At 45.4% G+C, this 25019-nt stretch overlaps 1 protein-coding gene across 6 annotated transcripts in view; it reads left to right on the forward strand.

Moving 5' to 3' along the window:
- Positions 1-24262, forward strand: part of CARF (calcium responsive transcription factor) — a 51119-nt gene extending 26857 nt beyond the window's left edge. For 4 of the 6 annotated variants that reach the window (XM_077272109.1, XM_077272108.1, XM_077272110.1 and 1 more), the window contains exons 5-15: positions 5514-5652; positions 6502-6586; positions 7003-7192; positions 8953-9073; positions 10559-10702; positions 12873-13100; positions 15181-15343; positions 16330-16405; positions 17958-18073; positions 19600-20068; positions 23649-24262. In XM_077272109.1, the coding sequence (XP_077128224.1) occupies positions 5514-5652; positions 6502-6586; positions 7003-7192; positions 8953-9073; positions 10559-10702; positions 12873-13100; positions 15181-15343; positions 16330-16405; positions 17958-18073; positions 19600-20068; positions 23649-23770 (1853 nt within the window). In that variant the 3' untranslated portion in view covers positions 23771-24262. The remainder of the gene's footprint in view (positions 1-5513; positions 5653-6501; positions 6587-7002; positions 7193-8952; positions 9074-10558; positions 10703-12872; positions 13101-15180; positions 15344-16329; positions 16406-17957; positions 18074-19599; positions 20069-23648) is intronic. The other 2 variants (XM_077272113.1, XM_077272112.1) reach the window with 1 other exon arrangement.
- The last annotated feature ends 757 nt before the right edge of the window (positions 24263-25019 follow it).

Raw genomic sequence — 25019 nt, forward strand, 5'->3', positions numbered from 1 at the left:
AGTTCTAGTAACTGCAGGTAAAGTTTAGAAAATGGATCTGTTATTTACCACAATGGCACCACTTTCCCTTTGTGTTGTCAGCAATGCAAAAAACATCATTTTTCATTTCTTTTGACCGCCGCTCCGCTCCATCTCCTGCAGTTTGTGACCTGCGGGCTGCTCCCCTGTTTCATGGAGGTCACTAGTCAGTGTAAGTCTATGAGAGGCTCATCCTGGCCTCGTTCTGGCTCTCCTAGCCTTGTATTGAGAGCTTGTGACGTTGCTTCTGAATTCCAGCCACTCACAAGATGGCGCCGCGGGACCGGAGCAGCACCAAAGAATGCTGAAGACGCCGGTGGGTGAGTATATGACCGGGGGCAGGGTACTTGCATTTAAAGCGCCACTCCAGCACTGAACAAAGCAAAACACTAGAGTGGTGCTTTAACCATTAATGGCGGTGTGCTGAGTTATTGAGAGGGCACACCAAATTTACACTGTTATACACGCTGTACACGGACTACATTGTATCAAAGTGTCAGATCTTCAGTGATGGCTCGTGAAAAGGTATAATAAAATATTTATAAAAATGTGAGGGGTGTACTCACTTTTGTGATAGATTGTACATGATATTTAAAACTGGCGTGCTGTCTTGGCAGTGGATTGCGCCTTAGCCCAGCCTAAGGTCAGTGGATGGGCACGGCCAGTATGATTGACTATTGCTTAAGTCTTAAGACCATTGTTTTTCCCATGTGCTCCACTATAGCGGGGCCATTAATCCTGTTGGCCCAACTGTTCCTAGACAAACAATGCTCTTGTTTTCTAATCTCAAGCCTAAACCGTTTCCTAAGGCTTCTTTCACACTTCAGTTGTTTGGCGTCAGTCACTTCCGACATAGTGACGGATCGACGGATCCGTCACAATTGTTGCGAAAACGGTTCTAACGGATCCGTTTTTTTAACAGATCCGTTACTTGGGGGTTGTCTGGGAAAAGTATCTACTTTTTGGAGCATGCGCAATTGAAAAAGCAGATTGGGGCGACGGATCCGCCGAAATGATGGTAACAACGGATCCGTTGCCCATAGACGGCCATTCTATGGAATGACGGACGCGACGGATCCGCCGCGAACCGTCATTTCGGCGTTGACAAAAAAGTTTCAATGTCCGTCTATGTCTAGACAACGTCCGCCAAATTTCGACGGATCCGTCGCATGACGGATGGAACGGACGACCATCCGTCACAATCCGTCGCCAATGCAAGTCTATGGGAAAATAACGGATCCGCCAAAAAAAAAATGACGGATCCGTTATTTGAGGAAACTGGCGGTTTTAGACTGACGCCAAACAACTGAAGTGTGAAAGAGGCCTAAGCACATGTGCAGTGAAAGAGCCATATTGATGTGTATATGTAATATTTGTATTGGGTCGGCATGTATTAAACTACCACAATGATGAGGGTGTTAAAGGGACAGTCCAGGAAGGATATGTAAGGAGGTTGCTTTCCCTGCTCCTTGCCTGGAACCACATAGTCAGACAGCTGGGTTGTTGGGGAAAAGACGTTCTGCCCTGGACAGAGGGGACCAGGGGACTGCTGGGAAGAGAGAGGGGAGTGGTCAGAAAAGAGCGGGAGAGCAGAGAGAAGGCAGCGCGCCAAAGAGAGGGCAGGCTGCAGCGCCGTGCTCCCCTAAAAGTAGTGCTCCCCGTGAGGGCACTGAGGCTGAGGTACCCACCAGAGTGAAGGCTGGATGTGGGGGTGTAGATTTGGAAGCCTCCTGAATCAGAGACTGTGACCGTGCTGCCCTGATGACCGCAGTGACAAGCAAAGATCCCTGAGTGTGATAAGTAACTGCCCAGTGTGTGTGTGACAGCGTTATTACAGAGAGACTGTCAGCCTGGTACACAGAGGCTCCTGCAGCAGCGACGGAGGCTGTGCTATTTCCTGGTTCCAGTTTCACTTTGAGAAGAACAGGCTGCAGAGGCTTAACCCCGGACTTTCCAGGAGACACAGAAGAGACTTCAGGATCTCAAGCCCTGCTGGTGACTGTATCCATATTGGGAAATAAGGACCCTCCAGTCAGGACCTCCCTGGGCTGATAAGTTACCAGAACACTCGTTAACCCTTTTGATTCCGCTTAATTGTTTACCGTTTACTGTTTGACTCCATTAACCCCCTGTTTACTCCCTGCGAGGAGAATTTTACCCCTGTTAATAAATCCCCTTCAACAGTTGGTCTGTCTGTTCCGTGGTGACATACGCAACCCTGCACTCTATTACACTTGGCGTAGTCGGCAGGATGTCACACGGTAGCGCGGAAGGGGCAGACCAAGCAGTTGATGGAGGTCCCAGGTCTAGCATCTCCCTGGGAGCCATGTTAGCTAACCTGCCAAGATTTTCAGGGAGTAATGTCATGTTGTGGGGTTGGACGGAGCGCATCCGAGGGATGATGCGGATGTATCCTATGACACCGGCTCTGCAGGCGGAAATAGTTGTGATGGCCCTAGAGGGGGATGCACGGGACTCTGTTATGCTCAGACCCCCTCAGGCGAGAGATACCCTGGACAAAGTATTACGTAAACTTGAGGAGACGCATGGGGACCCCACTGACGTAGGGGAGCTGCGCATGCGACTGTTCCGCCGGGTACAAAGAGAGGGGGAGACCGTGACGCAATATATGAACGCACTGCAGGAGATTCATACTGCCATTATACGGAAGGACGGCATAGGTGTGGGGTCAGTTGACGTTGTGCTGCGAGACCAACTGGTGACAGGCTTGCGAGATGTGTTGATGAAACAGGCCCTGCGAGAGCGCATGCGCGTAAAGCTAGATATGACTTTCTCTGAGGTCGGGAGTGAGGCACGCACGCACGCACGCACGCGCGAGCAAGAGCAAGGGGTGGTAGGGCCAGTGGGAAAGGTATGGAGCAGGGAGGTAACAGCCCCTCAATGGGTAGAAGACTTGAAGAAGGAGGTTAAACGAGTCCGTGAGGAGGTGGCTGAATATAAGAAGATCTCTGCTGCAGGGTACAGCCCCCCGGTGCGAGAAAGAGAGACTGCCCCCCAAAGTGAGACTAGTGCCGCTCGGCAAAGAAGACTGCCTAGATGCTACAACTGCAGAGCACCAAGTCACAATGAAGAGGAGGCGATGTGGACCCGAGATTCCCAGCTGAAGATAAGAAGAATCTGGGAGGAGATTGAGAGTCTGGGGAAAGCCCTTACTGCCGTTTTGGGGACCAGCGGCATACCCCGAGGCAACGTGTGGAAGCCGCCAGAAAGATATAGAGGAGAGGTGAGCAGCATGAAGAAGGCTTCGGTGGTGGCCCCAGAGTGTAACTCCATATCCTGGGGTGAAGAGCAGCCGCAGATGAGAGATGTCCCCCGCCGAGGTCGACGATCCAGACTGAAGCGCCCTCCAGACCGTCGCAGACGTGAGTGCTGGTCGTGCAGAAAGGTGGGACACATGTCCAGAAATTGCCCTACCCGAGAAGAGCGGTGGCAGAGATCCGCTCACCCCTCTGAGGGTCCTGCTAACTGGAGGGAACGTCGCCCCTGGAGGGAATGGTACGGCAGAAAGAGAAGATTTCCACCTAGGACAAGACAGTATCAAAATGTCGGACGCCAAGGAGAGGTGGAGAAGGTGTCAAGCATCTCTGGTGAAACGACTGCGCTGTCCCAATGCGTAAAGGCGAACCTGGTGGATCTACAGCCTGGATCTGAAGGTTTTGTTGGTGAGACTCAGTCCGGAGGAAAGAAAGTGACGTTCACTCAAGAAGACCACCGAAGTGCTTTACTACCTTGCCCAGCACGAGTTCCCGAAGAAGGAGAGAAAGTGCCAAGTGTTCCTGCGACACTCGTTTTCAAGGTCCGAGCCAATGAGAAGGAGAAACCACTTATGTCATCCCCTGAGGTGAAGAATGTGCTGGCTGTCGGCTCACCAGTTCCTGATCGGACAGGGGAAATGGAACAGCTGTGTGAGACAGGGCGTGTGGTTGAGAAGCCCTGGGAAGTGATGTCCGCAGAGCCCGGCGCAGATGACAAAGAGTCCGGCCTGCATGGTCTTAATTCATCTGACTCAAGCTTCGACGAGAATGCTCCTGTCAAAGAGAGGGGGAGCTATGGAGAAGAATTACCTGTACTAAGCCCCCAGACTGAGGAACCCGAGCAAGAAGCCCCTACGCAAACACCTGCTACCGGCAAGGCTAAGAAGAAGAAGAAAAAGAAGAAGAGGACAGCAGTTGTTGATGAAGCAGAGAAAGCATATCTCAACCTGACTGATGAACAGCTCCTAAACCATTTAGTTTGGGAGTATGTGCAAGAAGAAAGGCAGAAGGAGATGCAAGGATTGCCAGTATCTGACTCCCCTCAGAAGAACAAAGAGAAGCATGAAGAGACCTCGCCCGTGGAATGGCGAGCTTTAAGAGAGGGGGAATGTAAGGAGGTTGCTTTCCCTGCTCCTTGCCTGGAACCACATAGTCAGACAGCTGGGTTGTTGGGGGGAAGACGTTCTGCCCTGGACAGAGGGGACCAGGGGACTGCTGAGAAGAGAGAGGGGAGTGGTCAGAAAAGAGCGGGAGAGCAGAGAGAAGGCAGCGCGCCAGAGAGAAGGCAGCACGCCAAAGAGAGGGCAGGCTGCAGCGCCGTGCTCCCCTAGAAGTAGTGCTCCCCGTGAGGGCACTGAGGCTGAGGTACCCACCAGAGTGAAGGCTGGATGTGGGGGTGTAGATTTGGAAGCCTCCTGAATCAGAGACTGTGACCGTGCTGCCCTGATGACCGCAGTGACAAGCAAAGATCCCTGAGTGTGATAAGTAACTGCCCAGTGTGTGTGTGACAGCGTTATTACAGAGAGACTGTCAGCCTGGTACACAGAGGCTCCTGCAGCAGCCACGGAGGCTGTGCTATTTCCTGGTTCCAGTTTCACTTTGAGAAGAACAGGCTGCAGAGGCTTAACCCCGGACTTTCCAGGAGACACAGAAGAGACTTCAGGATCTCAAGCCCTGCTGGTGACTGTATCCATATTGGGAAATAAGGACCCTCCAGTCAGGACCTCCCTGGGCTGATAAGTTACCAGAACACTCGTTAACCCTTTTGATTCCGCTTAATTGTTTACCGTTTACTGTTTGACTCCATTAACCCCCTGTTTACTCCCTGCGAGGAGAATTTTACCCCTGTTAATAAATCCCCTTCAACAGTTGGTCTGTCTGTTCCGTGGTGACATACGCAACCCTGCACTCTATTACAGATACATGGTTCAGGGTTTGAGGGGGTGCTTGCCTCCTCGCTGTACGTTGCATATCTGGGTAATGCACCCCTCCGGGGAGCCCTGCACCAGGCATGATCCTATATACAATATTCTTTCTGCAGCCTGTAAGCCCTCAGTACACAGTAATGCATCCAAGCTGTGTAATAAAGGAGTTTCCATCTAACGGTAAAGTAAATGAGTACAAAATTCTGCATTCACTGGCTAAAGAAATGGAGTTATTATAAGGACGGCGAATGTTACTGTGATTGTAACGTACAATCTGTCTTCTCTATTAATGAAGAGCCTGACGATCACAACCAGCCAGGAGAGGCTCTGACGCCCGTGCAGAGTGCCCCCGGACATGCTGAGCCGGACCCCACCGACAGCGTACTCCTTCACTCCGACACTACACTGGATGTATCCAAGAAATCACCGGTCAGGTAATCCCCCGTCACGTCATGTATGCGGCAGTATCGTCTTCTCATGATCTGTAGCCACCGCAGCTACATTTCTTCTAGACATTCTTTGGCAAGTGGTTTTATTTCTGTCCTTTCAGCCAGAGTCATGATCATTAATGTCCACATTGCAAGAATCTGTCACCGCATGTGTCTGGGATGCGGCATAGACGGATGGATAAATGACCCTGGGGTACAGTGTGGCCATACACATTAGATAAACCCACCGACTACCCTGGGATAGTAAGATTATCTAATGTATATGGGGTCTCCCAGCTCTCCCCGATGGCAGATGATGGGTGAAAGGAGGATCTGTTCTTGCCCAGGCTAATTAGGTGCCAGGAAGGTCTGGCAGCAGCTCGTTCCCCTCTCCCCATTGAAACAACTAGGTCGATCCAAATATATATGTGCATAGCTGTCATCCAGTCACTGGGTAGATGTAAAGCCACATTATAGGAGTTGTTCATGACTTGCATAGTGATGGTCTTTTCTTAAAAAAGGTCTCTAGTGGTCCGACACCAGACACCCCCATTAATCTGCAGTTTGCGCTTAGACCAGATATAGTGATCTTCTACTGCAGTTTAGATCTTATTGACGTGAATGGGAGCTGAGCCGCAGAACCTGAGAGCGACCACTACAGGGCACGGAGCTGTGATGTTTGGCTCCGTACACACTGTACATCTGGACATATCGGGGGCAGAGGGGAGTGCGAGATGTCGGACCCCTCCAGATCTGATATAGATCTGTATAGTCCGTCAGCTTTTGCTCATCTCTATTGCTTTTAATCAAAGCTTGATATAAAAGTGTTGTAAACTTTGTAAAACATGTTTTTAGGTTGCCTGCGGAACAGATTCCTCAACCTCTTCAACCACTTCCTCCCAACATTCCTGTTTGGGCACGCCGGCTTAGGAATTGTGAGGTAAGATGGCAGCCTGACGATTGCGGTCATTCATGGTATGTATGGTTGGCCGTGTAATCTGCCTCTCCAGTAGATGTGCACTGCCATCATTCAGGTATGTCCGCCGTCCTATCTTCTAGTAACTTACTCGGTGACATTGTCTCTTGTAATCGGGTCACTTCTTTCATTTTGCAAATGACATCTGAAAAATAAAAGGTGTTCGATATTCTGCTTCTCCTTCCCACCAGCTTTGATCTGTCTTCTCCAGAGACTTCTTTCTAGAAGCAGTGCCACTCTTATCTGTGGCTGGGTTTGGAATTGCAGCTCCGCCTAATTCTCTTACATGGAGTAACGCTGCCAACCCTTCTTCTCTAATCCTGTACCACGGTCTTATTATGTGAATGACTGGTCACATTTCTTGACTTTCCATCTTTTAGAAAATTGGAGACTCTTACCGCGGTTACTGCCTGAGCGAGGCGGAGCTGATGAATATTTTAGGTCTCCACAAGCAGCACACGATGAGTGTGTGGGGGACCCGACAATCACCGAGCCCAGCCAAGCCGGCCACTCGGCTAATGTGGAAGTCCCAGTATGTCCCCTATGATGGAATCCCCTTCATAAATGCAGGTACACAGTCTGTTCTTGTCTTGTGTGTTTGTTTTTTATTCGGATGGTTCTCATTTCCTCTCGCATGCTGTAGAAATTCAATGGTTGAAAATTAAATCCAATTTTAAAATTTAATTATTTTGAGACAAAAATGCATGTGTTTCAATAAAAAATAAATGCCCCTAAGGTCATAACCTTTGTTTTTCTGGCAGACAGCACAGTGATGCTTGACGTGCAGTCCCATGCTGATGGCAGTACTAGACCATTAGGGCGCAGTCAGGCGGCCATATAAATCGGAACGTAGTGCATGGACTGGCCGGCGACTCTCCCGACCTGAGACAGCTTCATGTATTCCTTTGCAGCTTCCACGCTTTGGTCAGGAGAGCCGCCGGCCAGTCTGTGCATTGTGTTCCAATTTTGTTCTGATTTATATGGCCGTCTGACTGCGCCCTTATATTGTGACCACTTTTGTTTATTCCCAGAAGGAGGTCGGTCACTTTCTCTTCTGTTACAGCCAGGGCTTTGGAGTCGGTAAGCCAAACCACTGACTCAGACTCTGACTCTCCAGTTTCCCTGACTCTGACCCCACAGCACTGGTCACTGCTGAGCATGTGCATAAAGTGCAGCACAGATTCCTCTCAACCAAAAGCCGAGATCCTGAGATCGGGAACAGAACAGACATTTATGGGACATTTCATAACTTTCCAAAATTATTATGAAAACATTTACAGCACATCCTGCATTGTACTACTGTACCCAATGTATTATATGATTTAGGAGTCTGAGTTGATCCGTTTTATACTGACTCCACCAAAATGGACTCCGACGCCACAGCCCTGGCAGCTTTCCTCATACACTGCCCAAGCACTTATGTCCATACAATGGCTGCTGGTGGAGGAGCCTGTGACCAGACCTGTCCGTCAGCCTCCTCCGATAGAGAGCAGCCTTCCCATGTGAGATGTTTGACTAGCCGGGGTGCAACAATACATTTTTAGGGGCTTACATCAACACAATGGGGCAATGTACAAAAGCAAAGGTTACATATTCTAAAAGGGTTGCCGAGCCTTATTTCAGGTTACTATTAGTTGGGTACAGAAAAATGCCCTGGAAGATTCCCTATAATAAAAATTAAGTAATAAGCTTTATGTCCATGAAATAGCGATGAATACAACTCGTCCGGCAAACACCAAGAAACAGAAAATATTGTGGCTCCTGCAATGTGATGATAAAAAGATGTTTGATCAGTAAGGCCAAATTGAGCCCTCTATTTAAAGGGAACCTGTCACCAGATAAACACTATTAACCTGCAGATATGGGGTTAGTCTGCAGGTTAATAGCGTTCCTAACTTCCCGACGCTCGTACTTAGCCGAACGCTTCAGGGAGAAAGTTCATTTTATTCCCCAGGCAGCTTTCCAGTTTCAGTCACAGGGTGGCGCTGGTTCAGTCATGACTTGAGTGTACATAGTGGCGGCTGTAACCGCACCCCCGGCCCTGACTGACAGCCGGCCCCAATACAGAGCAGCTGTCAGTCAGGGCCAGGGGTGCAGTTACAGCCGGCGCTCTGTATTCTCACATCAGTGACTGAACCGGCACCGCCCCGTGACTGAATCTGGAACGCTGCCGGGGGGGGGGGGGGGGGGGGACAAAATTACAATTTGGACCAGCCACATCTGTCAGAGCATAAGACTCTCCTAGTTGTGTGCCCCAGCAGGAGATATGGAGGAGGACCAACATGTAGGTACACATTAAATAAATCTGTTGCAAATTTGTTTCCTTGTAGGAAGCAGAGCAATTGTAATGGAGTGCCAGTATGGACCAAGAAGAAAAGGATCACAGCCCAAGAAGGGTGGAGAGAGTGAAATCCCTGCTGGGCCATTGTATAAGGCAACATGTCCAGCAAGGTGGGTGCTCCATCCAATCGTTTGGCCATTGATCGGTGATAGAGTTGTGATGTTCTGCTCCAGGTTACATCCCGACACTGCCGATATCTGATCGGTATAGCTGATATCGGCTGATCATGGTGGGGCCGTTTTTCAGGACCACACTGATCTGTACCATCAGTATTATAATAGTAGACAACCGCTCTTCAGGCTGTGTGCACATGGCAAGTGTTTGCAGCTGAAAAATCTACTGCAAATACAGATCCGTTGGTAGGAAAAATCCTATGTAAAATGTGCGTGTTTTAATTGCATTTTTCCATGCGTTTTTTCCCCCATTCATTAAAACCCATCAAAAACACTGAAAGAATTGCCATACTGCAAATGTAAAACTGCTTCAAATCTCCAAGGAAAAAATAAGAAACATGCATGAGATTTCAGAAGTCTCATTCACTTTGCTGGGACAGTAAAATACTGCGCTGAAAATAACGCACAGAAAAAAACGTGGGGAAAAGGCAACATGTGAACCTAGCCTAAGGTTCTAAGATAACCAGTGACGTAATTCACAATGTGAATAGGAATTATCTATTTCTAAGAACTACAGATCATCTTTACCCTGGAGTGTAACAAAGAGTGATATTGGAGGACATTTAGGTTATTTTAGGTGTCCCTGTAATTCTTTCTTCTTTAATGTCCATGATTGCTAGGCGGTGGGTGCAGCGTCAGTTGGGAGGAGTGCTATGTGCATTAGTTAAAGGGAACCTGTCAGCAGTTTTGGCTGACATAAGATACGGCCACCGCCTTTCAGGGCAGATATGCAGCATTCTATAATGCTGTAGATGAGCCCCCGATCCAACCTGAAAGATAAGAAAAATAAGTTTTATTATACTCACCGGGGAAGGGGGGACGGTCCTGTGCGGTCCAGTCTGATGGGTGTTGCAGGTTCGGATACGGCGCCTTCCATCTTCTTGCGATGCCGCCCTCCTGTTGCTTCATCACTCCCTGGCATCACGCTCCTGTTGAGGACAGAGGAAAGTACTGCAGTGTGCTGGCGCCGGGAAACATCAGAGAGGCCCGGTGCCTGCACACTGCAGTACTTTCCTCTGTCCTCAACAGGGCAGAGAAGTACGCCTGCGCTGGAGCACGATGCCGGGGAGCGATGAAGCAACAGGAGGGCGTCGTCGCGAGAAGATGTGAGGCGCTGGACCCAGACCTGCAACACCCATCAGACAGGACCGCCCCCCCGATGAGTATAATAAAAGTTATTTTTCTTATCTTTCAGGTTGGATCGGGGGCTCATCTACAGCATTATAGAATGCTGTAGATAAGCCCTGAAAGGTGGTGGCCGTATCTTATGTCAGCCAAAACTGCTGACCGGTTCCCTTTAATCTTGATGCTTGATGTGTTAACATCTGCCTTGTTTATAAGACCAATAGGTTTAGCTCAGAGCAATATGGTCAGTCTGTGATAGAAAGTAAAGTTACTCACACAAACCTTCTTCTTTATAAGGATATATATAAAAAAAGTGAAGAAATTCCCTGCATATCGAGTTCCTACAGATCCGAAGATTGACAAGAAGTTGATTAAACTGGAACAAGAAAAAGCATTTAACTTATTAAAAAAGGATTTGGAAGCAAATGAGGGTGTGCTAAGGTATGCTGACCCTCGCCCCTCTCTACACCCCAACGTCCCACATTATATATTCTGTACATGCTAGCAACAATGTAAAAGGGGTTGTCCAGGACTTTAACACTGATGGCCTATCCTTAGTATAGGTCACAAATGTCTGATTGAGAGGATGGGGTGCGAATGCCATACCTCCGCCGATCAGCTGTTCCCAGAGCCGGTGGCTGCCAGAACTGCTCAGTTACGCAGCAAATCAAATAGGGGGCAGATGTGCGGTACCTGGCCGTGGCCACTGTACAGTACACTAAGCTGTGTAGCCCCGTATCTGAGCAGTTCTGGCCGCTGCCGACACTGAAAGCCGCTAATCGTCGGGGGTGCCTGGTGCTGCAGCCCTACCAATCAGACATTGATGACCTGTCCTAAGGATAGGCCATCAATGGTAAAGACAGCCCCTTTAATGTAACCATAAAGGTACATGAGAATTTGTGCACAGAATGATGGGGTGAAATGTTAAAATATCAAACATGTAAATGTCTTTTTTTACTATTATGACTTTTCTATCGTTACAGTACTAGATGTAAGGCCGGGGTCACACTTAACGTATGAAAAATCGGTCCGAGTCTCCCTGCCGAGAGTCGCACAAGTGTTCTCCGTACGGTCATCCATGTGTAATGCGGTTGCAATGCAATGATTTTCTCGCACCTACTTTTCTGACTGACTTTCCTCATTGAATTAAAAAATTGCTCAATGGGCTGAAATGAGGAAAATGTGTGCGTTTTTGTCACAACCTACACAGATGGTCTGTGTGGCGTCTGAGTTTTTCTCGCACCCATAGACTTGCATTGGCGAGTCTCGGGTGATATATGTGTACAATCACAGCATGCTGCGATTTTACATGCACTTCGAGTACGCCTGAGAAAAAATACGGTGATGTGAGCTGCCCCATTGATTAACACTGGTCCGAGTGCTGTGTGATGTTTACTCGAATAGCACTCGTCCGTATTCTACGGTAGTGTGGCCCCAGCCTAAAAGAGATTTTCGCTGGGTTATCCAATCTTTCAAAATTGATTGATTGGCTTTTCCCAAGGATAAGTCCTCCATTTTAGAACACTAAAAATCCGACTATTGGCACCTCCTATCACAGTTACTGATGATGATTAAACAGCTCCCAGCTCCTGACACACAAGTGTAATGAAGTAGATCACAGTTCAGTCTCCTTGACTATATACTTATAATTTATTAGCTTATTTAGGAAGATATAGTCGAAAGAATAATAACACAGTCAACCGAGCATTCAGACTGGCTCTAGTTGCCCTTGTAATGCTGTACTAATGGGATTTTTGGCAAAGCACTGAGGTGTAAAATGCAAGATGAAAACTAGGAATCAAGTTGGAGACAAAAGCGATACAAATCTGAGGCTGAACTTTAGGGAACTAAGTGCGTCACATGTGAAAGAAGTGTAGATTGTAATGAGCAATCCTGTGGGGTGGGTGCGTGGATGGAAAATAAATTCTTATACTGCTTCTTTAAGGTAAGGCATTATTGCCTTACCATCTGTACCTACTGGTGTATCTCCCCCCCTGAGAGAACTTGAGCTTCAGAGTTAAACCTCCTCAGATCCAGAGGTCTTATAATAGAAAAACCATTGTACACTACAGTGTACTCGAGGTCTAAGGGGATTTTAAAGGTACACTTCAAGAAATAAATCCATCAATGCATCAGGACAAGAAAATCTTTGCATATGGAGGGCATCATTTTATCATTGGCCTTGGAGATGAATTATCTAGCTAATAATTAACCTGAAAAAAGGAAACATTAAAGAAGCACCAACTAGTGGAGTAAATTAAATCTGGTGCCAGTCCATAGGTTGCAGCCCAGCAACCTCAGCAGTTATATACACCCAGGAGAATGAATGGCACTGAAAAACTCCAAAGCAAGATTTATTGGCCCATGTGAACAGATGGGCAATGTTGTTGCCCAGCAGGGCCTTTGTCAAGCTTGTCAAATGCTCTACAGAGCCGAAGCGTTGTCCATTTCCCTGGATGTAATAATTAGGCTGAATATGCTCTCTTGCCAAATAAATCTTCCGTTAAATAAAAAAGCCCAATTTCATCAGTAACAATCCTGGCTTCATTAATCCGCGATATAACCTATATAGGTGAGAACTAACCGCTTTTCTTTCTCTTTTGTGGCGCAGATGGTACGTCCAGCTACCCGATCAGGAGGCCCATCAGTACCACAATCTGGACGCAGGTTGTTTCTCTTCTTCACCGAGCCCATTTCAGCCACCTACTGAGGAAGACGAGGAGATGATTTGTGATGACTCTGCCCTGTCCTCTCGTCTGCATCCTTACGTAGCAGAAAAAATCCGGGAATTGGTGGCCAGAGGCATTGACGAGGTTTACGCTGTCAGAAAGCAGCTGAGGTATAGAAACTACTAATACTTACTGATGTACTGGACGCCAGGACACTGGATATAGATTTATAATCGTCTGGTTCATTACAATGTATCAGTTTATTATTCCAGTTCTGTTTTTTAGAGTTTCCATAGTATCTGTATCGGGTACCAGATATTTCTCCACACTGAGCCAAACAGTATAATTGTCCTTAGCCCATTCTTTTGATATTATAGTTATCATATTTGGGCATATTAATCAAGCAAAATGCACCAAAAAAACTTTCATGACTTTTTTACTATATTTATATCCAAGGCACTGGGTGTCTCTCAGTAAACTTCTTTATTAGCTACAGCACATAGAAAAAAATATGCAATTTTTGGCCACAGTTTCTTAAAGGAACGCTGTCGGCAGGTTTTTGCTACCTCACTTAAGAGCAGAATAATGTAGACAAAGAGAAGCTGAATCCAACGATGTATCACTTAGATTACTGGGTGCAACCGTTCTGATACAATCAGAGCTTTTTAGATTTGGAATGAATCAGAGCTGAGAAAGCTAACCCCGCCCACACAACAGCTAGCCCCGCCCACACCACAGCTAGCCCCGCCCACACCAGGCTCTGTATATGCAATGTACATAGACAGTGAGGTGCTCATCACAGGAGGGGGCGTTGCCGGACCAGTAGATACGTGCTGCTGTGTCCCAGCAACGATAAGCTACTGGTGCTAAAACAATCAGTTGCAAGCAAACAAAACCATGGAGCTTTATAAGAGAGATATAGCTGAAATCTGTGTTTTAACCCCTACAGCATACAGTCTTCAGGTTACATAGCAAAAACCTGCTGGCATATTCCCTTTAAGCCGTGTCAAGAGAGAGATTACATACCAAACATGACTTGATAAAGGCAATCTGTGGCCGAGAGACATCCGGTGCCTTTGATATTTTTACTTTGGGATTCTTGGCAATATTATGGAAATCTGAAGGAGCTGTGCACGGGATTCCATGATTGACCTGCACTAAATTTATGATATGATGTATACCTTGTTTGACAAGGGGGCGTCACCTTGGTGAAAAGGGGTGTGGTTTATCAAGGAAACGCCGTGACTTAACATGCAAAACAATGCGCCCAAATTGTGGCACACAGTAAGCCAACTAATCGGTGGTGGAAACTTGAACTAGACAGTCTTAAAATTTGACATTATTATTATTTATTATTATAGCGCCATTTATTCCATGGCGCTTTACAAGTGAGGAGGGGTAATATACATAATAAAAAACAAGTACAATAATCTTGAACAATACAAGTCATAACTGGTACAGGAGGAGAGAGGACCCTGCCCGCGAGGGCTCACAATCTACAAGGGATGGGTGAGAATACAGTAGGTGAGGGTAGAGCTGGTCATGCAGCGGTTTGGTTGATCGGTGGTTACTGCAGGTTGTAGGCTTGTCGGAAGACATTGGTCTTCAGGTTCTTTTTGAAGGTTTTGATGGTAGGTGAGAGTCTGATGTGTTGTGGTAGAGGGTTCCAGAGTAGGGGAGATATGCAAGAGAAATCTTGTGTGCGATTGTGGGAAGAGGAGATAAGAGGGGAGTAGAGAAGGAGATCTTGTGAGGATCGGAGGTTGCGTGTAGGTAAGTACCGGGAGACGAGGTCACAGATGTATGGAGGAGACAGGTTGTGGATGGCTTTGTATGTCATGGTTAGGCTTTTGTACTGGAGTCTCTTAACAATGGGGAGCCAGTGAAGGGATTGACAGAGTGGAGAGGCCGGGGAATAGCGGGGGGACAGGTGATTAGTCGGGCAGCAGAGTTTAGAATAGATTGGAGGGGTGCGAGAGTGTTAGAGGGGAGGCCACAGAGCAGGAGGTTACAGTAGTCGAGGCGGGAGATGATGAGGGCATGGACTAGGGTTTTACAGATTCTTGGTTTAGGAATGTACGGATTTGGGAAATATTTTTGAGTTGAAATCGGCAGGAAGTGAAAAGGGCTTGGATATGTGGTTTGAAGGAGAGATCAGTGTCAAGGATTACCCACTCCGATAAAGTCTGAAGACTGTCTAGTGTCAGAATATGCCCCATTAATTCTTATTATTCTCTTTCTTCACTTTAGGAAATTTGTGGAACGAGAACTCTTCAAACCAGATGAAATCCCAGAACGGCATAATTTGTCCTACTTCCCGACTGTAAATGACCTGAAGAACCACATCCACGAGGCACAAAAAGCCCTGGGAAATGGAGAACTCGTCTATGACCAGGAGACTATTCCCAGACCAGTACGTGAGATTACTAGAAATGTATAGATTTTTAAATGGATTTCCTTAAAAAGCAAACAAACAAACAAAAAAAGATGGAAGCATAAGTACAGCCAAACCACATACAAAAATATAGACCGTGGGAAAAGCATGCCCCCTATTGCTGAATAGCTCAGTTTATGTAAGAAATATAATAGCTTCAATAATTTATGGGCTATGTACAATGTAATTGTTTCTTTTTTAAAAAGTAATGTCCTAACAGACAAACAAACATTTTTTTTGTTTGTTTTATTTTAATTTCTTTTATGCTTATGTTTGTGAGCGAAAGTCTAAGCTTTAACGTTAGATGATTACTAGCGTGGTGGAGCTACATTCTGGAGAGCGCTGTGCCCGTCTGGCTCTTGCTGCCCTTCTTTTAACTTGACTTAGAAAAGCCAATATCTGATCACTAAAGTCTTTAAAGGGAATCTGTCATGATGTAGGGGCAGAAACCCTGATTCCAGTGAAGTATCAGTTACTAGGTTCATTGCTGCAGTTTTGATACAATCCCCATTTTATCTGCTGCAGATCTATTCATTCACTGAATTCTGAGCGCTGCATAACACCTATGATTGGCTGGCTGCTTTGTGTTTACTGTGCATAGGCAGAAATCTGCCAATCATTGGTGGGGGCTGGGTTACAGAGCTCATAAATATGGAGGACTACATAGTTTACTGCAGGTTTACTAATCCTCTGGTGATAATCTCCTGCTGATAAATCTGTAAATGACACATCGCTAGAATCAGGGTCTCTGTCTCTACATTATGCTGCTATCAGATTAGGTTTCCAAACCCTGGTGGCAGATTCCTTTTAAGACTATGGATAAGCCCTCCTATAGATGTTGGGGCAGACAATACCCCCACTTCTGTAGTGACATGTCTGTGGTGCTGTCCCCTTTATGCTTTTTCCATATGTGATGTATTTTATATGTTATAAGTTTATTAATCTACACAATCATATTCTTAAAGCTTCAGTGGAGTACTGACAGTGGGAATGTTCTCAATGAAATGGTTACGGTGACATTTGAATCCTCCTCTCATGAAGGTACGCCATGATTTTTATTATTCGGTTGCACTTTTTTATGCTGCACATAATGGAAAAGGTTTTATAATGTCTAGCATAATTGGGAAAGAACAGGAGGACAAAGAATAGTCACTGGTCAGCCAGCTTCAGGACGCTTACCAATTACCGTAGATTAAATTTCTATTTTTTAAAACTTCAGCTTATTCTAGTAATATTTAATATCTGCAGAGAAGACAATACATTTGGTTTATATATATATATATATATATATATATATCAGGAGTGATGGCTCTATTTTTCATATCCACCTCTGATTCTTCTGCTCTTAAAGATGCATTGTGTAATTACAATTGCTCATTTTGTCTTTCTACCCTGCTAATTCGTCTCTTTGCTCTGTGTAGGAACAGGAAGTCTCTTGTCCCTGCATTTATCATTCCCCTCTACAACTTCTGACCCAGCTGCTCCCTCTTTCCTCTTCCAGGGAATTTTGCAGTGACTGATCAGCCATGCAGGGAAAATTGGCCTCCTGTTTCTACATAGAGCTTAGGCCGGGTTCACATTAGCGTTTTTTTGCACAGCGTAGGCCTGTGTACTGTCCGTATGCGCCTTGCGTACCTATCTTTAACATTTTGTACGCAGGGACATGTGTTGGCATCAGTTTGTATGTGGATGCCTCCCCGTGCGTCGTTTCACGGTGTCCAGCGAACGCAACATGTTGCATTTTTTTAGGCGTCAAATATGCGCAGGCATATGGATCAATGCGTATAAACAACGCATTACTGTCTGTGGGAATGCATTGGTACGCAAGGACATGTATACGCATGCGTTCGATGCACTTGCGTACGTCGGACTGCGCATGTCCGGGAACTGATTGAGACATGCCCTCCTGGAAATATCGAACACATTCGCATAAACAGCACAAACGCAGGCAAAAACGCATACAAACACATGCACGCAGCGGGTTTTTTTTGCGTCATGCGTAAGCATGCATTTAAATGCGTTTTGGCATGCGTTTGCGCATGCAGATGATACGCTGCGCACAGATATGCTAATCTGAACTTAGCCTTAGAAGGATTCAGCTAGTCAGTTTTTAATCACATGATGTCATAGACGTAATGGAAAAGAGAATAAATATCTGGGTAGAAAGGCAAAATGAGCAATTGTATATAATATGAATACACTATAATAAGAGGATAAAAACTTTGATGGGAGGAGTGCTTCTTTAATGTGCACTGTGTATTCACCATTATGTGGCTCTTATTGAGTCCGGTAAGAGATCCCCATTACTGTACTAGCCCCGATGCCGCACAGCAGTGCACCCAAAGCCGGATTCCCTCCGTCACAGAGCGAGTCACATTGCCAGCTGCCTGCCCAAGCCCAGCAGTCGTTGGGGCATCCTACATTTATACACTGCAGTTGTGTGAATGCTGGGAAGAGTAGACTTCATTAATCAATGTATACACTGTGCACAAGCTCTGAAGTATTACTGTGTTACGTCATTGGAGGAACGGATTAGCTATTTGATGAACCCAATCTTTATCAATACAACTGATGTCCATGTTTTGTTTGTTAGAGCACGATTCGTTAATAAAAGTGCAGAACTCCTCTAATGAAGACGACTGCCAGGATACAGCTCAGCTCATCTCTTCATTAACCTCTTTGCAACCCAAAATCTTTGCTCAGCTGCAGGTTGGTGATTTCTTTGGCTTCTACCTCACCAATTGATAGGGTGGTCACTGTTTCTATAGAAGTCAGTAAATACGTGGATCTGCTTTTGTGTGGCACTTTTTAACTGTTTGATTTGGGGTTTTTTTAGTAGCTAATTTGTATATTACATATGAAAATAAGCAACTTTTGAAATAGTAACCTGTATCTGCATAGGAGATATGAGATCACACAGTAGATGTATAAAAGGAGCAAATCCTTGCAGGAATGAAGCTGTGCTGGCTCATCAGCGCTAGCGATGGCAGCAGCACTCTGGACGCACAGGCCTCACGTTGCAGAATGGATTTCTGAGAGGGAAACTGCCCCATGAGCCAAATAAAAGTAGGTTCTAGATCCTACATACCCATAAAGTTGTAGACTTTCAGCCCAGCAGAGGCATTCTAGGTTAGGGTCCAAACAAAGGGGCTACACCTTGTCATGGCTGGTGGGCTCTCATAAATTGGCTAATTTGTGTAGTAGGTACCTTCATGTACAAATATATATTTTCTGCAGCAGTAATTCCGTTCTAATTTCATATCTTCAATGATTGCATATTATAGCATTTCAGAGTACAGCTGCATTTTCTTGGTTATATAGTCATGACTGCTTGCATCTGTTAACATTTGCCTTATTCTGCTCGGAGGTGCTGGTCAGTTTATTGATATTCCTAAGTAGTGATGGGATTACCCCTCTGTTTGTTAAATGGAATATGTAAAGCATTTCATTTATTCCTAAAAACTGGCAGAGAATCATAATATTCTGCTTGCTCACTGATGTTACCAGGATGTAGGTAAGACATGGTGGCAGGATCAGACTACACAAAGCTTTGTTTATAGTCTGTTACCATGGAGATACATAGCCCTGCATAGAAGCTGCACACATTTATCCCACGAGCCCAATTACAAACCTGCTTCAGTTTTGTAGATGTATTAGTGCAATAACACTTAGAAATAGATGACATATCCTTTAAAATACCATGTTGGAATAAAGATAAATAAAAATGTTTAAAAGTTTACAGCATAGTTTCTGTACTTTCTTAAAAAGGACTAAGCAAAATTTAAATATATATATTTGTTAGCAGCCCAGAAACATTATTAGGGAACCTGTAATTTGATTCATGCTGCCCAGTAGCAGTAATCAGAGCCGGGCAGCACCATTGAGAAAACTTAGTTTGTAAAGCTGTCCATAGTCATCATTGACTATTTAGGTCTCTCCCTATAGTCAGGTGAGGCCCTGACTTTCATCCCACGCAACTTCAGATGATTGACAGGGAAAGATCTGTCAGTCAACTGGGGCGGGGCAGAGAGAATCCGTCTGGGGTCGCACCGGACTAGTCCGTTGCCTCCCTATAGTTTAATGTGTGGACAGAGCAGGATCCTCATCGTTGGGTGGCTTTGACCACCTTCATGTGACCATAAGTTCTACTGTTGTCCCATATATTGAGGAGCTTCTCATGGACTAATGTTCACTCCTGAAACTCTGTACATTATATACTTCTGTATTTTCTCCAGAGTCTCCAGTTGCAGTCATCTTTTACATCAGCGGATGGAACAACTGCCCTTATTGCGGTGAACCAGCCATCTTCTCCATTTACAGCTGATGAAACGGCAGCATTGATTACTGTGAACCCGCAAACCCCGTCCTTCGCGTCTTCGGATGGCACAACAGCACTAATTGCAGTGAATCATGAGTCTCCATCTTTCACAACTTCTGATGGGACAACCTCTCTTATTGCAGTCAGACAACCAGGTTTGTTTAATGCTGGAACAAGTAGTCAGCCCCTGGTGCTCGGTCACTTGCAGAGCCAACAGAACGAGTCCTCTTTGTCCGCAGTCACCGGTCACAATCACCTGGTCAGCATGGGGCAGCTGGTGACTGTGGAAGATCCCACATCCAGCATGTCTGGAGAAGTGCACCAGATTCTGCTTGGGGAACTGCACCCTATTCCTATTAGGATTCTGGACCACCAGCCGACCATTGGTAAGTGCATATGTAAATGTTCACGTAGCTGAAATAACCTCTAATACCACAACTGTATGGGGACTGTAACATATTGCCTGAATAATTCAGATGAAGAGATCCGGTATCTGAGCTTGTTGGCCGCATTATCGATTCTAAACTACAGGTCCTTCTCAAAAAATTAGCATATAGTGTTAAATTTCATTATTTACCATAATGTAATGATTACAATTAAACTTTCATATATTATAGATTCATTATCCACCAACTGAAATTTGTCAGGTCTTTTATTGTTTTAATACTGATGATTTTGGCCTACAACTCCTGATAACCCAAAAAACCTGTCTCAATAAATTAGCATATTTCACCCGGCCAATCAAATAAAAGTGTTTTTTAATAACAAACAAAAAAAACATCAAATAATAATGTTCAGTTATGCACTCAATACTTGGTCGGGAATCCTTTTGCAGAAATGACTGCTTCAATGCGGCGTGGCATGGAGGCAATCAGCCTGTGACACTGCTGAGATGTTATGGAGGCCCAGGATGCTTCAATAGCGGCCTTAAGCTCATCCAGAGTGTTGGGTCTTGCGTCTCTCAACTTTCTCTTCACAATATCCCACAGATTCTCTACGGGGTTCAGGTCAGGAGAGTTGGCAGGCCAATTGAGCACAGTAATACCATGGTCAGTAAACCATTTACCAGTGGTTTTGTCACTGTGAGCAGGTGCCAGGTCGTGCTGAAAAATGAAATCTTCATCTCCATAAAGCATTTCAGCCGATGGAAGCATGAAGTGCTCCAAAATCTCCTGATAGCTAGCTGCATTGACCCTGCCCTTGATGAAACACAGTGGACCAACACCAGCAGCTGACATGGCACCCCACACCATCACTGACTGTGGGTACTTGACACTGGCCTTCAGGCATTTTGGCATTTCCTTCTCCCCAGTCTTCCTCCAGACTCTGGCACCTTGATTTCCGAATGACATGCAAAATTTGCTTTCATCAGAAAAAAGTACTTGGGACCACTTAGCAACAGTCCAGTGCTGCTTCTCTGTAGCCCATTTCCTGCACACGCCTGTGCACGGTGGCTCTGGATGTTTCCACACCAGACTCAGTCCACTGCTTCCTCAGGTTCCCCAAGGTCTGGAATCGGTCCTTCTCCACAATCTTCCTCAGGGTCCGGTCACCTCTTCTCGTTGTACAGCGTTTTCTGCCACATTGTTTCCTTCCAACAGACTTACCATTGAGGTGCCTTGATACAGCACTCTGGGAACAGCCTATTTGTTGAGAAATTTCTTTCTGGGTCTTACCCTCTTGCTTGAGGGTGTCAATGATGGCCTTCTTGACATCTGTCAGGTCGCTAGTCTTACCCATGATGGGGGTTTTGAGTAATGAACCAGGCAGGGAGTTTTTAAAAGCCTCAGGTATCTTTTGCATGTGTTTAGAGTTAATTAGTTGATTCAGAAGATTAGGGTAATAGGTCGTTTAGAGAACCTTTTCTTGATATGCTAATTTATTGAGACAGGTTTTTTGGGTTATCAGGAGTTGTAGGCCAAAATCATCAGTATTAAAACAATAAAAGACCTGACAAATTTCAGTTGGTGGATAATGAATCTATAATATATGAAAGTTTAATTGTAATCATTACATTATAGTAAATAATGAAATTTAACACTATATGCTAATTTTTTGAGAAGGACCTGTACATCATAATCGCCGCTAAAATCAGCATGTCTGTCACTTCTTCATGCCGACAAGTTTTTTTCAAAAAATGTATCATGTCAAAGTTCATGGGAATACCTAATGATATATTTGCCTAGAAAAGTTATAAAGTTGGGTAAAGGCCCTGAAAGATATGGCTGCAATAAAATTGGGGTACTGTGCCCAGTTCTGGGAAACTTGATACTATTATTATAATTCCATCCATCTTGCTCTATATTTGTCTCATAGAGGTTGCAGTATCCTTAACCACACTTGTCTCATAGCCAAAAGTTGCAGTGGAGCCGTAGCCATGAAATGCTCAGACCACGAGATATGATTCTATACTGATTTCTGTGTTTTACATCTAATGGCTACATGGTGGCGTCGATCAGAGCAGGCCTGTAAGACAAAAATAGGGCGCAATTATCAGTACTGTCTAATTCTTAGTGCAAACTTAGGCTAGGCTGCCTTGGAATACATTAGATTTATCATAGTGGTTCATGCTGTTTGATAAATCTGGCATTTAGATACATCAAAAGTTTAAGGCTGGGTTCACATTGTGTTAACAGCAGCCCGTTCAACACATACGTTAACAGGCTGCTGTTAACGCAAGTGCCGGTATGGCTGCCCGCTAGCGCAGATAGAGCATCTGCTAGCTTTATCTGCGCTAGCAGTGACGGACCCGGAAACGCTGCAGCCCGCATCTCGGGGTCCGTCACTCAATGACGGCACATCCCTAGCGCACGCCCATTGTGGGCGTGCGCTAGCGATGCGTCCAACATTGCATTCAATGGCGGCGTTAATGGACTACGTTACACCGCGGTGTAACGTAGTCCGTTTAACGGTCGAGCAGAATGCAATGTGAATCTAGCCTAAGATTTGACGGTCTGCAAATCGATGCTTCGGCCGATCACATAACTGACAGCCATTTTGGCTATCTCTCCCATGCACAGGAGAGCTCCTGCATTTTCCACTAGAGAGCCACTGACCGATATCTCTGCAGTAGCGTATCTTTGAGAGAACAAAGCAATTAGCATTCTGATTTCAGACATGTCCCCTAACAGTCAGCTGGGCACCCATACATATTAGAGTGTCAGCCAATTATCAGTATCGGCGGGCACATCCAACACTAGTACATGTATGGGGTATAACAATGCTACTTAGTTGGGAGCGATATGAGGTATCACATGAACAGTTTCTATTTAAAAGTCCAGCTGGTTTATTTCAATCCTCATAAACCACATCACAGGAAAACTTAAATACAGCCCTTGTCCAACACAAAGTGAAACAGAAAGTAAAAAGTCCATACAGTACTGCAGGTTCGCCCGCTTGGGTTAGCCTCCAGCTTCTTAGTCCTTTAACAAAGGCTCTCAATCCTGGAGAGCTGCACACCCCACACACAGACTACATGTGAGACAAACTGGCACCATTTTACATTGTGAATGACATCCAGGGGTGGAGATATGGTGAGCATTCATCCTGCCCAACTCTTCAGGTGCTCACATGAAACCCGACCCTTCTCATGGCCAATTAATCCCTCTATGTACTACAACTTTACATCACAGAGGACAACCGCCTCTGTGATACATATCTCCCATCCACTATGTGTCTGGCAGCCACCGTACATGGGGTATTTAGTTGATGGTTTACTCTTGTGCATTTTTTGGCATGTTAAATCACGCCGCCTTTCTCATCAAGGTCCTGTCCCTTAGGTCCTGACTCAAACACAACATATATATGGTGCAAGTCAAGAAATACATAATTCTGGCACATTAACCTGATCAATATTCCCCATTGTCTGCCATACTAAAGATTTACGATCAGTAATATAGAAAAATAAATGTTTACGGAGAGATGAATGGATAATAGCCTTATTTGTCTTTTTTCCATTGATTTTAGTTGAAGTCGGTTCTGTAGAGGAATACTGCATGGAGGAAGGCGAGGACAACCCAGGAGAGACAACAGAAACCCAAGATCATGCGGAAGGAGCAGGAACCACAGATTGTCAGGACCCTGCATGAACTATGATCCCATCATTGGCTTTATCGTCAGCCCTCATATTGAGGGAAACAGCCACATGTACAATAAAGACTGCTCATCCAACATTTGGATCTCTCAGCTGTTTCACGTGTTGCAGACCATTATCCTGAGACGGCATTAGTAAAGGAAAGGAATGAAGTATCACGGCAGCATGAAGTGTGATACACTGGGAAACTACTAACCCTAACCCTGTGAAACAGTCACTTTCAGGCCCGGTGCTCTCAGTCTAATAGTTTTATACACTTCCTTCTGTTTGCAGGTCGTCACTTTTACGTCATCCTGTATATACTCCGCCGGTATGCTGTACACCTGGCTGCGTACAAGCATATTTTCCTTCAATGATCTTAGCCTATAATATTATCAGGAATTGAAAATTACCGATCAATAGAAATTCTTATAAATGAGCAAGAATGTTAATTTTTGATTTTAAACTTAATTTTGGCAATGAAATAAAAATTTACCTCCACCCAGCAGTCATTATTGCTGTTCATTTTTCCCCAAAATTACTCTAACCTATTTGTCTAATGAATCTTTCACAGTTTGACTGCCATCATTTAGGATTTAGTACTTATTTAACCTTTTCCCTGCCACGGACGTATCTCAAACATCATTGCAGGATGGATCCTGGCTACTGATGGTCATTATCTGTACTAACTGAGATTCTCTGTTTCAGAATGAGACCAGAATCGCCGCTGTAGATGCGACCCAGCCGGAGATATCGGGGGGTTACAGCTGTCGCTCCCCTCTTATTCAGACATCCGTGCAAAGCCGTCCAAGATCGGACCGCAATACATGGACTGGCCACTGCTCTCCCGACCCGAGCGTGACGGCTTCATAAAAATATATGGAGTTGTCAGGCTTGGGAGAGCCACAGCCAGATCACACATAACATTAGCGTTCCAAATGAAACAGACATCTCAATGAGCCTTAACCTGTAATGTCTCACGGTGGGTCCGAACTACAGCAGCGATTCTGATCTCAGAATCTCCACTTCAAAATGATCCTTGGATCACTATTGTATGTGACATACAGCCTGTGAAATGCTCTCCCCAGGCCCCTCACCCCTGACTTCTGCCAATGTGAAGGAGGACAGGGAGTTGCAGGAGAGCAGACAGGCTGCAGGGACAGGAGAGAGATGATGTGTGATCTCCTGTGTAGAACACCTACAAGATGTAATCAAAATGTTCTGAACAAAAAATCTTATAAAAATGTAAATGGCTCTTTTTTTTT

The sequence above is a fragment of the Ranitomeya variabilis genome, chromosome 7 (assembly GCF_051348905.1).
Source record: "Ranitomeya variabilis isolate aRanVar5 chromosome 7, aRanVar5.hap1, whole genome shotgun sequence".
NCBI classification, from domain to species: domain Eukaryota; kingdom Metazoa; phylum Chordata; class Amphibia; order Anura; family Dendrobatidae; genus Ranitomeya; species Ranitomeya variabilis.